Source organism: Marmota flaviventris, chromosome 4, assembly GCF_047511675.1.
Source record: "Marmota flaviventris isolate mMarFla1 chromosome 4, mMarFla1.hap1, whole genome shotgun sequence".
NCBI classification, from domain to species: domain Eukaryota; kingdom Metazoa; phylum Chordata; class Mammalia; order Rodentia; family Sciuridae; genus Marmota; species Marmota flaviventris.
The window spans coordinates 87,508,646-87,522,292 of NC_092501.1; the positions used below are offsets into that span (position 1 = coordinate 87,508,646).

Below are 13,647 nucleotides of genomic sequence, written 5' to 3' on the forward strand. Positions count from 1 at the left end.
TATCACTGTATATCATAAAATAAAGCACTGTTTTTTTACTTTTGTGAGATTTGTTTTATGAGTACCTTACATGTACAGAAGTGATCTCTTCTAAAAAAAAAAATCACAAGAATTAAAATTTTCTTGTCCAAAGGTGGCATTTTCTAAGAGTTGTATATGACATTGCCATCTGTTTCTTAGATGCTTTTCAATAACAGTAAGGGAGATTTCACTGGTTATTGTTATTTTATAGGCTGATTATTTTTTACTGTTTTCTTAGTTGGAGCCATTTTTTATATAACATGTTTAAGGCTCTGAGTCATCTATGAACATAAAATTGGTTAGTTGAGCATTAGGAGCTAAAACATCTGATTTTTTATTCTTGTGCTTTTAATAGGGGTTATCTGTTACCAATACTCTGGTTTCCAGATTGAAATAAGCCATAATTATGGTTACATGTTTAAAATGCTTTATATAAAAGAGTATATGAGAGGCATTAAGTTGTAATGGAAAGAGTACTGGTGTTGGAACTGTGAGATCTGGCTGCGACTGTCACTTTTAGGAAGCCAGCCTCTCCAGGCCTCTTCTTCATTTGCATTGTGGGAATAATGATACCATTTGCCTTAAGGGATGTGGCTATCTTAAGTTGTTGTGAGATGCAGGTGTAATTACACTTAAAAACACTTTGTGAACAATTTGGTCAATGTCATATCCACATTATCTCATTTAAGATAGTTTTTTAAGAATATGACTGGCTTATAAAATGCTCTTTTCTGTTGGCAAGGAGTTAACAGTAATGGTCAACCTGGCTCTTATATCATTCAGGAATTCTTACTGTTAAGAGCAACAGTTTTAACAACTCTTTCAATTCTAAATGAGGCCATTTTAATTAATTTACTTATAAGTCATTAGTTTTTATACTTCGATGGATTTGTGTTACTAAGAAAATTTCTTTACCTGTGGAGAATATTTAATTTAATATTAAAATAAAAGAAGTAAAACGTTAGCATAGAGAATTTAAGGGAGGCTTACCTCATCCTTACTGCTTTGAAATTGTTCATCATCAATAGATTTAGAAAACTATTGTATTAAACTGTTAACCTAAAATTAGTCTGGTTTTTATGGCTTATGCCTTACCTACATTGACTAGAATTCCATCAGTGTTCCATCTGACTTTCTGTTGTAATGCAGTTGTCATTCTAGATTGGCTGGAAATAGTTGATCTAAGTTATAAGTATTTTATTAGAGCCTATTTGTTTATATCACTCTTTCCTTCCTAGAGTATATATATTTTATGAACCATTATTGCTTTTTTATGATTTGAGTTTGTTTTGGATTATTATTGTTTTCTTGATAAAATTTTCTAAAGAGTAGTATTGCTAGTTCTGGCCGTGCTTTTAATATAGTATGGGTTTTGAGACATTAACTATTTAAAAGGTGGAGTGCATGTATGACAAGCATAATCATTAATGTACTGCATAGCCCTGTGTTACATTAATGTTTACATCTAAACTTCACAAAAAAAATCCTTTTTTAACTCCTTACTCAGTTGCCACCAGCACAGAAGGGCAAATTCCTCTAAGAAGACTTCTCATACAAGTGGCAGTCAATCACAATTCAGAATTTTCACATTCTTATTTAGGGATTATGTGTCATTTTTATAGAATGTCTGGGAAATATATTCTGATAAAGGGGAGATTTTCTCTTTGATGTCTCCCTTTTCTGGTCTCTTAAAGCTCTTCCTTCTAACTTCTTTAACTTGAGTTTTATATGTTCTTATTTTTCCTCATTTCTTTCTCTTTTGTTTTCATTCTAGTTTTTATTTTCTTTACTCTTTTCTGTGTGTATGTGTGTGGCCTATGTGTGTGTGCATGTTGCATGCTTGTGTATTTTGTCAGAAGAGTACTTGTAGCCTACTTCACCACAGAAATCTTTGGTGCTTTGGAATTAGTAAATTTTTTAGGGTCAGTTATTTCCTCAAAAAACCTGTCAGTTCTGTTCTTGTTAAAGAACTAAGAACTGTGAGGGATTGGCTTACCTTTTCTGGAGTTAACTTTGTAACATTCTTTTGTCCTTTCAGAGGGAGAAATGAGTTTGATTCACCTCTTACCTCAGAACTAGGCAAAACAAAGTGAAATAAACTAACAAAAAGTCAGTGAGACTTATTAGTTCTTTGTATTTGGAAAAATTCTTCAGTAAAGCTATTAATTTTGTCTTCTTTCATCTGAGACTTTATTATTGGTTGGTGGGCATAAATACCATTAAGTCAAAAAAGAAGACTTTTTGATCCTTATTTTTTCTGTGTTTTGGATAGAAATCTTTTAAGGCCAGAGAAGAGGTTGTAGTAGTTGAGCATCAGTGGCTTATTTTTATTCTCTTAAAAACTTTTTTTGATAAGAATGTAGTGCTCTTCCTCTCATATTTACTTCATTTGAACTTTTGTCTGCATGGTTTGGTCTAGTTTTAGATGGCTGATAAGATAAAAATGAATTTTATGTTCATAATGATTATTAAAGAAAGTTATGTGGTGGCAGACAAGGGAAGGCATTCCTGCTAAAGTGTTCTCAAATAATTTATCATCTTGGCAGTGTAGTAGTCAGTGACAGATCTTCTTAAAAATAATTAAAGAAGAAATTCTAGATGAATTATGTTCTTTATGAAAATCTTACAGTTTCATGTATCTTTTTACCAAGGAGTAAAAATAAGCCTCATGGACATAGGTGTTCTATCTCCTATCAGTAGGCTTCTAAAGTTCCTTTAGTTTCTCTTACATTTTTTTATAGTGTGTATAAATACAGCTGAAGGCTAATAATGTTTTTTTTATGAGAAGATAATATTTAGGAAAATTCTTACTTTAAATTGGAATTTGGCTTTCTTTTTTCCATTCTCAGTAACAGCTTCTTGTAGGAGTAGTAATTTAGAAGTCTTCTTTTAATACCATGCACAGATAGCTAAGAAAAAGTTATGAAACTTTGTTGTATCTTGAAAACTTTGAAATGTCATTATTCTTTTATAATAGCAACCAAAAGGGCACAAAAAGACTAGGATATAAGTATAAATAGTTAAAAATAAGTATGTTTCAGTGCTCATGAGTATCAGAAGGTGCTTATTTGATCTTGTCTTCAGTGGCATATGCATTTAGGGGTGGATTAGTATTGCTAGGAACATTTGCTAGGCTTATGACCTCAAATTTTCTCCCTTTAGTCTTCTGGCATCAGTTTCTTCAGCTATAAAATGTAGGAATTGTATTAGGTGATCTGTGGAGATCTAATTCTAAAATTCTGAGTTCCACAGAGTTTACCTCCTTGTTAAAAAATCTATGTTAAATATTTCCTTGCCCTTAAAAATGCAAGGAAAACAAAGACAGGCAAACAATCATCAATTTCTTTCAGAAGAGGGTCATAAGTGAGAGATTATTTGAATTACTTTATGAGACAGTACTATATTTCTCCTTAAATGTCCTAAATGTAGCTTGTTTCTGTTTTAAATCTTCTCTGAATAAAATCCTCATTCCCGCCCCCCACCCTTCTTGGAACTTTAAACATTTCTTTTTATAATAGGATCACACCTTTTAAAAGTTACTGCTTTGTTTTATTAACTATTATATTTTTAAATGTTTTAAAGTTTTGTGAATTCTAATTATCTCAATTAGAATTTATGTTAATGTAGTATGGAATAATAAAAGGTTTTTTAAAAGGTCCAGATTGGTTTTTCTTACTAGTTTTATTATGTTTAGACCTCCTATACAGTAGTACAATAGATAGGAATTTATGTAGGCCACACTTTTCCCCCTTATTTTTATAGCTAATTGTGTCAAGACTATTCACAAGATTTTTAAATGACCTGAGCTTTTGAACAAGAGAGAAAACAGTGTGCCTGGATTGTGTCTTCATGCTCTTCTGATAAATTCTTGAAGGTGCCATTCTATACTCAAAGAGTTAATTTCTCATGGCTTTTAAATGCTCATGACCAGTGATCTTGGCAAATAATCTGGAGTCTAATTATAGACTTTTCAAGAATTTCACATTATGGTTATTTTTCAGACCTTCAGAAAACTTCTACCTTTTCTTGACTTCATTTTGACTGTTTCTCCCTTTTGATAATGCTGTTTGGAAACTGATTGTAGTAGTCATTGGTGAAGAGATGAAAAAATAGAAAATTAATATAAAATATTTATTAGACATGTTAATTTTCTATTTTTTCCCCCAATTCAGTTTTTAGTATAGAAAATATAACTCACTAGTTAAGGCTGGGTCTTTCTAGTAGCTTGGGATTTTACTCAGTTTGATCAGTAGCGCAATCAGAAAATTCATGAGAACTTCTCACCTTGTGTAAATGTGGCTCATTTTGTTTTAATATTTTGAGAAAAATAACATCAGCATGCTTGTGTTTATTTTTGAACTTGCTATTGGAGATGGGTCATCCTGCTAAAGGCTTAATTACTTAAAAAACAAAATAATTTAACAGCATGGCTCATCACAAATAGTAATGTTTAAGGACCAATTTAATAAGAGATTTTTCAGATACAAAGTTTTGTTTTTGCACGGGGTGAGAATCTCTTAGTATATTTTCTGATTGCTTTATATTTTTTATTTTTATTTTTTTTAAAGCTGTGTTATTTTTTAGTTCTTCATGCTTTGGAAGTAACAGTTGAAGAGAGGTGAGGAAAGTTTGTGAAAATTGTGATCGGTGATTAGCTGCCACCTGCCTGAGGTGTCTTCTGAGAGGAACTAACCTCTTTGTGGTGCTAGAGCAAGGTCACTGGATTAAAAAATGAACAGGTAATCATCTTATTCCTTGTCTGAAAAGTTCTAAAATTAATAAATGCAAAATGCCCAAGGTAATGTGAACTACAGTTTAAAGAAAGTTTTCAATTTTTTTCCTCAGAAACTAGTAAAGTGGACTATGTCCTTTTTCAAGCTGCCACAGCCATAATGGAAGCAGTTGTCCGAGAGTGGATTCTCTTGGAAAAAGGTAGCATCGAGTCACTGCGAACATTCCTTTTAACCTATGTCTTACAAAGGCCTAAGTAAGTACATGGAGGAAGTACTGCTAAAATACTTTTGTTAAACTTATGTATCTGTCTTTTTAGAGTGAGCTTTTTTTTTTTTTCCTTTAATGATCGGTGTATGTGATTAAACTCTATATGGGACTCACAGTTTAAAAATTAATTTTAAAAACTAAATAAATAGAAAGATCCGAAGAGTAGAGGAAAGGAAATGGGGAGAGAAGAGGGGAGGGTAAGGGAAAGTACTGGGGACTGAATTAGAGCAAATTATATTCTATGCTTTTATAATCATGTCAAAATGAATCCTAATGTTGTATATAACTAATATAAACCAGTAAAAAGTCTAAAAAATTTTAAAAAGACTAACCAAAAAACCCCCTCATGCACATATGATTGTAGGGTTTTTGGAATTTAATAATACCTTTTCTTTCTTTTTGGGGAGAAGGATACCCGGAATTGAACTCAGAGGCACTCGATCGCTGAGCCACATCCCCACCCCTATTTTGTATTTTATTTAGATACAGGGTCTCACTGAATTGCTTAGTGCCTTGCTTTTGCTGAGGCTGTCTTTGAACTTTCGATCCTCCTGCCTTAGCTTCTTAAGCTGCTGAGATTATAATACCTTTTCTTAAGCTTACCGTATTAGGTTTATATTTTATACACACACACACACACACACACACAGAAACATGCATAGAAAATGTTATATGACAAAAAGTACCACATTCTTTAAGTTTCCTTTGAGAAATGAGGTGAAAGTGAATTTTTCTTCTGTACTTTAAACATTTTATAAGACTATGTATTTATTGTTTGTATGATTTCTTGAGAAAAATAATTATTCAGCTTTTGGGGAGAACTTGATTTACTAATTTTTTAATGTCTCCCCAAACACCAAGTGTTCTTTCAAGAACAGGCAGTGCACATTATATGTTCACTGTGCAGTTAAATACTTTCTCATTGACCTTTCCATGGTCAATGAGAAAAGTTTATTATGTAATCAGAAATGCACGAAGTTGGGAATGGTGATGATAAACATACATAAAAACTTAAATGCAGAACATTATTGTCATGCATTTGTTCTTATCAACTGTTGACTGTCAGTCTCTGAATTCATCTTATTTAGTAATAGTTACTGATATGACTTCAGCATTTATATTAATTTCTTTGCATACAGAAAAATGCATGAGTGAAGAGCCAGAGTTTGCTTAGGTTTTAGCGTTACCAATTTGACCTATAGATGAGCTGTGTGTGTGTGTGTGTGTGTGGGGGGGGCAGCTATTGCCTATTTTTCTGATTTTTATAGAATAAGGGAGACTTACTCTTGGCTTTAAACTTTTCTCCTTCCTCCTTGCTTGCTTGTTTGGTTGGTTTTTATTTGGTGAGGCCATTTGGGTGTGATACTAGCTTGCCCTTTTATTGTTGCCATTTGACCATATTTGTTAGATCTGACAAGATTTTTCTTTGATCCTTCTGTATGTAACTAGAGGTAAGTATAAGTAAATAGAAGTCTTGACAGTGTCAGCAAGTGTTCGTTGCATTATTTTATTTCCTTTTTTTGCATACACCACAACTAGGGCATATTAAAATTTCTATTACAGGTTCACCTAGAGATATGATGTATATTTTGTTGAATTTTACAGAGAAGGATACTTATTTTGATATATTCTTTACCCTAGTAAAATATGTTGAAATCAGTTTTGATAATATATACTATTGAACAGAAGTTGAGATAAGCTTGCACATTTATAGTTATGTAGTAAAAGAAAAGAAAATAGGCCAAGGCTTCTATGTTTATGAGTTTATATGTAGGAAGTTTTATTTTTTTTTTTTAATCTTTTGTCCCCTAGACCTAAAGTGTTTTCTGAAAAGCAGTCTATTTATGTAACCTTGGGGAATTGATGTAAAACCTGAATATTCTCGTTTTTGACCGTGAAACAGGGACTTGGTAGCCATGTCTTGTGGTTAGGATCCAGATCACATGAGACTGAGTTCTGGCGCTCTAGCTGCTGTAGCCATCTCTGTGAAGCAGCCTTTCCTAAGAAGTCAGGATCACATGGGAGCTTCTGGCTAGATCTGTTTGTTAACACAACATAACTCCCAGCCTGGGAACTCAGAACTCTGTACAACTTGATAGACTTCAGTGTGTGACAGATTTGCATGGTGTTTATGTGTGTGCTTTCTTGTATTATCCAAAATAATAATTTGAAACTTTTTAGAATGGATTATAGGGTTCCATATTAAAATAGTTCACTTATAAATTTTCCTCCAAACATTTATCTGAAACAATTTAAAATGAAACTTCTTAATAGTACATTGAACACATATATACCCTTTTCTTAGTAGTGGCTCAGTTAACATTTCATCACATTTTCTCTGAGCCATTTGAGAGTATGCCTCACACATCATAATACCATATCCTTAACTACATGAGCATAATCTCAGTACTGTTGACATAACTTTTATATTTTTATTATTTAATATATTTCTAATTCTTATTTGGAGTTGTTCATTTGTCTGATTTTTATTTATATCCCTTTTCCTCTTTTAGGTTATTTTAAAAAATATTGCAGTCTATCTCTTCCTTCAGATCTATTAAAGTGTGCTTTACATATAGTTATTTTTAAAAATCCAGAATTTAACCATAGATTATACATTGTATTTAGTTATGTCTCTTTAAATCTAGAATTATTCTGCCCTTTTCATCTTTCATGTCACAGGCATTTTAATCTTATAGAATGCCCTAAAATGTGAGTCAAACCAAAAATTTTTGGCTTGCTACATAGGTAGAACACTACAGGTTGTATTGTATTGACTAGTATACCTTTGTCTAGTATAGTTGTGTACTTTACATTTCTTGCTCATAATTTTTTCTTTTCTATTTTTTCCTCTCCTATGGTAAAATTTATATGGCGTGAGATACATAGTGCTCTTCCATAGGAGATCCCTTCAGTGCTGAAGATTGAACTCATGGCCTTGGGCATGCTCAACAAGTGCTTAGCACTGGGCCACATCCCACATTCCACAGTCCAGCGCCCTCCCCCCAACCCCCTCTTTAGAGAGGCAGGTATAGATAGCATAGTAGTTGAGATAGGGACTTGTACCTGACTTCTGCCACGCTGAAACCCCTGCAAATTACTTGACTAATTTTTTGTGCATTCATTTTAGGATAATTAAATGAGTGAACAGTAGTACTTAACCCCAGATTGTCATAAGGATTAAATGTGTTAATTTTTGTGAAGTGTATGTAAAGCCTTGCATATCATAAGAACTCAATGCTATTATTTATTTTTTAATGGTTTCTAATTCTTGTTGATGGATATTTATAAAACTAGCTTTTATGTATGTTTTTAGTAGTAGTTTTCAACTTCATTTGTTTGTTTATTTAGTGATGGTACTAGGGATGAACCCAGGGGTGCTCTACCACTAGGTAAAAGGCCCACATCCACAGCCCTTTTTATTTTTTATTGTGAGACAGGGTCTCACTACATTGTCTGGACTGGCTTTGAACTTGTAGTCCTTCTGCCTTAGCCTCATGAGTTGCTGGGATTACAGGTATGTATCACCATGCCTGGCTTTATGTATATTTTTAAATTTTTATATGTGTATTATGAAAGTATTTTGCCCCCCTCCCCCCAAAAAAATATATATGTATAAAATTCTCTTTGGTCAACAAACATTTTTGTACTTAAGCACTTATTTGCCTACTGAATGAAGGATGAATCATTCAAATCTAATATTTTCAATATTTTTCACTTCAGGCTTGACCTAGGTAGACATATTTATTCATTGTATAAATGTTGAATAAATACCTATTATATGGCAGACAATGTGTCTTGCTTATAATAGTGTTCTTAGAATGGTGGTTGATCTGGGAGATGAGTTAAACAGTATTAACAGATGTATCATGTTATGTGGGGGTGCCTTGGGAGCCCTTAGTAGTAACTTCCTGGACAAAGTGAAATCACAGTCTTAGCAGAGGGAGTAGAACTGTGTAAGAGCATGGATCTAGGAACTGAAAAAAGTTCAGTAGGTCTGCAGTTTTGAGTGTATGTGGAAGGAGTGAGGTTGGAAAGAGGAGCAGGCACCTGGCCATGAAAGGCCTTCCAAATGGATAACCATATAACTTATGTCTAAACTGGGACAGCTCTGAGAGTGAAAGTAAGCATTGTTAATAATTATGTGGAGAGTAGGTAAATTGAGCCTGCTGTAGGAAAATCAGGATGGGCCCCAGAGCTGCTTGTAACCCAAGGGCTGTTGTATATAAATTCATGTTTTATGAGCCTTACCTTTAAGAAAAAGTCGAGAAAAGGTGTTTTAAATCTCAGTGCCCTTGTTACCAAATGGGTTTTGTAAAATGCTTCGACTAGAGATAGGTATTTTTGCCATCATACAGAGGAGCAGAACCTAGATGGGAAACTTTAAGTTTGTTTTAGAATATGTATGTTTCCATAATATTATACCTTGGATAGCTAGAATTCTGCCTTTTCATGTGGATGGTGATGGGATTTATGATTATGCTACTGATTGGAGATGGATATTAGATCATAATTTTTCTTAATATCAGTAATCCCCTTTCCCCAAATATTTACCAGGGAACTCATTTAACCTATATTGAACACTGCCTAAAGTGCTTGATACTAGGCACAATCCGAGGGACATTTAATCCTTATAATAATTCTGTTAATGTTACCCTCATTGTACAGAAGAGAAGACAGAGGTACTGTTTTGCCCAGGGTCAGACAGACAATAAATTATGCAACTTGGACTTGAACATAGGTTTTCTGGCTTTGGAATCTGTACATAACTAGTAGGGAGGGTATCCTGGTCTCAGATATAAAGGGTATTATTAGTAGTTTCAGGCCTAGTGAGAAGCTTGAGAATATTTTTATTTTAAATTTAGTTAAATGTTTTCATTATGATTTTTATGTTTTATAGCCTCCAGAAGTATGTTCGGGAACAGATTCTATTAGCCGTAGCAGTAATTGTAAAACGAGGATCATTAGATAAATCAATTGACTGCAAAAGCATTTTTCATGAAGTCAGCCAGTTGATAAGTAGTGGCAATCCCACTGTGGTGAGTATGCAATTTGTATGTATAAGTATTAAATTTTTTATTTTTACTTCACAGCTAGCATTATACCAATAGTAGTATGGATTTCTACATAAAAGAAAAAGTGTGCTAATAAATCAAGAAATTTTCACTGTTCAAGTTTTCTTTGTTTTTTAATGTGTATATATAATTTACATGTAGTGTATTTTGCTTTTGCATTTGATTGTTTTTATATATTGCCATAATATTCATAATCATCATTTTAATTGGTTGTAAAATATCTTAAATTAATATATTATAATATTCTTAGTCATTTCTGTTGTGCTCTTAACATCCATAGCCCATTAAAAATTCTTTTTTTGAGATAAAGTCTGAGTTGCCCAAACTGACCTTGAACTTGGGGTTCTCCTCCCCCAGACTCCTGATTAGCTGGAATTATAGGTCTGTGCCTTTGTGTCTGATATTTTTTCCCATTTTTAAATAAACCTTGGACAACTACTGTTTATTATAGAACTGTTTGAATTAAATATAAAATGACATTTGGCAAAACAAAAATCATTAATAGTTGCCTGGGATTGAGCTGCAGATACTTAACTCATATGATAACTGTTTCTAATACTTAACTCACCCATAAATTATATTGGCAATACCTGTTCATTCTGATTCTCAAGAATTAAATCTTTAAATATTTTTGAGTAGTTATTATTATTATTATTATTTTTTCCTTTTGCTTTCCACAGTTTTTTCTTGAATCATTTGAGAGAGATCTATGTGAGCCCATACATCATACAATTCTTTTGGAATTCCTTTGCATCTTCAGTGGCCTCTCAGTAAAGGGCTGAGGTTTTTATATTTTTTTCATGGTGCTGGGGATTGAACTCAGGGCCTTGTGCATGCTATACCCCCACCCCAAGTGTATGATTTTAATGATATACTTGATGCTTTGAGATTAAGATGTAGTTGTACATTTTAGGAGGGTTGTGTGCATTGTCCTTTACTTTTCACTTTTACGTCTGGCCTTTTACCATACATGACTGTATACTTATCTCACTGCTCTGGACATCTGCTGGGGTCTAGACTGAAGGAATCTATAAGCAAGCTTGTTAGAACTATGGAACTCACTTACTAAACACGCCCTAAGTTTCTTTCCTCCCCGTTGGAATTCACCAGTGATCAAGTGTTTATTTTTTTCCCTTATCAATTTTATTGAGGAATAATTTGCATTCATTACTGCATTTATTTAAAATGTACACTTCAGGAGATTTTTGTAATTATTTATAACATTAAATTATTACCAGAATCAAAGGTACAGAATATTTGTTGTGATTTTTTTATTGTGTGCATTTGTGTGTTATGCCATTTTTGTGGCAGATTTCTTTAAGTAGTGCTGTTCAGTAGAATTTTATTGGTTGGTAGAAATGTTCTATATCTGTTCTTTTTTTTTTTTGGTACTGGGTATTAAACTCAGAGCCACTCAACCACTGAGCCACTATTTTGTACTTTATTTAGAGACAGGTTCTCACTGAGTTGCTTAGTGCCTTGCTTTTGCTGAGGCTGGCTTTGAACTCGCAATCCTCCTGCCTCAGCCTCCTGAGCCACTGGGATTACAGACATGCGCCACTGTGTCTGGAACTATATCTGTTCTTTTCATTATGTAGTAGGTACACTAGTGATATGTAGCTTTTGAACACTTGGAATGTGTGACAAGGAACTGAATTTTTAAATTTATTTAATTTTAATTAATTCAAGTAACCATATGTAGCTAGTGGCAACCATATTGAACAGGGCAGTTCTAGAGATATTGATAATCCAAGGATTTAATTTTATGCCCTTTTACCTTAATATTGTGAATATCTTAGTATTGTGAAATCTAATTTTTAAATTAATCTAATTGTTTATTAAACTAGAAAAACGTACATTTTTTAATCACCACATTTTATAAAGCATTTTGATTTTATGTAGTGGAAATTTCTTGAAAATGATCCTGTGATAAGAGTCAATTTACAAGTTTTGAGATGAAAATTATTGAGAAGATACTTTTTTACTTAACATTATTCTCTATAGTCTCAAAGATCGCTTTTATTGGTAGATGTGTTCTTCATTTCTGATGGAGAACTTAACTCTTGAAGGTTGATGCTTTAAGGATACCTCAGTAGTTGCATAATGACAGTCTTGTTATTTGTGCAGATTTTGATAGTAGTTTGCTTCCAAATTTAATGGCATGTGTGCAATCCAATGCTGGCTGTCACAGAGGGCTTAGAGGAAAAGTGCTAGCTACTATGGGCAGGGAAAAGGTTTAAAACAGAAAGTCCTACTGCATACTAGCCCTGAATGCTCTGAATCAAGTTACTTCTCATATTTTAGATTTTGCTTAACACATCTTGTTTCATTTTGACAGTCCTGTAGTTAAGAGTCTAGCTTATTGCAATGGACTGAATTTAAATTTGAGGAACTTTACCAGTGACGCTGAGATCTATCTATAACTAATGCCCTTTCTGTGCTAGTTTAGTGATCATTCCAGCTGGGATTTTGTTGTTGAGATTTGCAGCCTGTCTTCACCCGCTACAAGTAACCTATTGGCACTAGGACACTGCAAGCAAGGGATAAAGAGTCCCTTGCCTCTCTCAGGAATGAGCACATACTCGGGAATTGTGTTCTCTACTTCCTTTCCTCTGGGGTAATTTGACCCAGCACAAAAAGTAGTCCACTGCAAACTGACAATTGGGGTTTTCCAAGGCACTGAAATAACTGATGTTCTGAGAATGATTAGAACAGATGGAGCTGTTTAGTTAGAGAAGATTTTGCTATATTCACAGTGTGTATACTTTGAGAATATAAGTAGGTAAATTTAAAAATCTTATAAAATACTCCACAACAAAGACTTTCTTTTCAAAGTCAAATTTCTAATATTAGGGCCAAGAACTTGTATAGTAGTAAGAATCAATAGTTAGAGGTAGAATTTCATTTCAACATTGTAAGATAAATTGATTTTGATGACTACAATGAAAACATTAAAACTTAAATAAATAATTTCTATGGCAGGTGAAATACACACACTGGCCTTCCCTGTTTGTCCTTGCTCAGTAGCTTGAAACTAGCTCATTCAGCCTTTGGAAGAGTATTGGGTTTTGGTTGGTTGTTCTCCTGTGCTAATTTCATGAATGTGTTTTATCCAAGTTTAAGGGTAATGTAGTATATGTAATAAAGCACTGGTTTTGAATTCTACTTAGGTTTAAAGTGTAGCTTTGCCATTTACTGCCTATGTAACTTGAACAAATTATTTAACTACTATAGGCATATGTAAACTAAATGTGATGATACCATTTCAGGGACTGCTCACTAAGCAGTGTTTGTGCTTCTTCCCGTGTGGCCTTTCGCCCCATTTTTGTAGAATCTTTAGAAAGTGAACTATAGTAAATCATCTCTATCAAACTTTTAAATATTGAAAAGCAGAAGAAAGTATCCATAATGAAAACTAATTATTTTTATATTTTAAAAGATACAGATAAGTATTAGATGAGTTTCCTTTAAATGTTTTAAGAAGTAACTTACAGTCTTGGTTCACTCCAGAGAGTTTTATGGAAAGATTACATTCAATTCATAAAACTTT

The 13,647-nt window shown here is 33.2% G+C and overlaps 1 protein-coding gene across 1 annotated transcript in view; it reads left to right on the forward strand.

Annotated features, from left to right (window-relative positions):
- Xpo4 (exportin 4) overlaps positions 1–13,647 on the forward strand; it is a 118,374-nt gene that overhangs the window by 33,094 nt on the left and 71,633 nt on the right. Inside the window, exons 3-4 of the mRNA XM_027941573.2 lie at positions 4,867–5,008; positions 9,923–10,061. Of these exons, the coding sequence (XP_027797374.1) occupies positions 4,867–5,008; positions 9,923–10,061 (281 nt within the window). The remainder of the gene's footprint in view (positions 1–4,866; positions 5,009–9,922; positions 10,062–13,647) is intronic.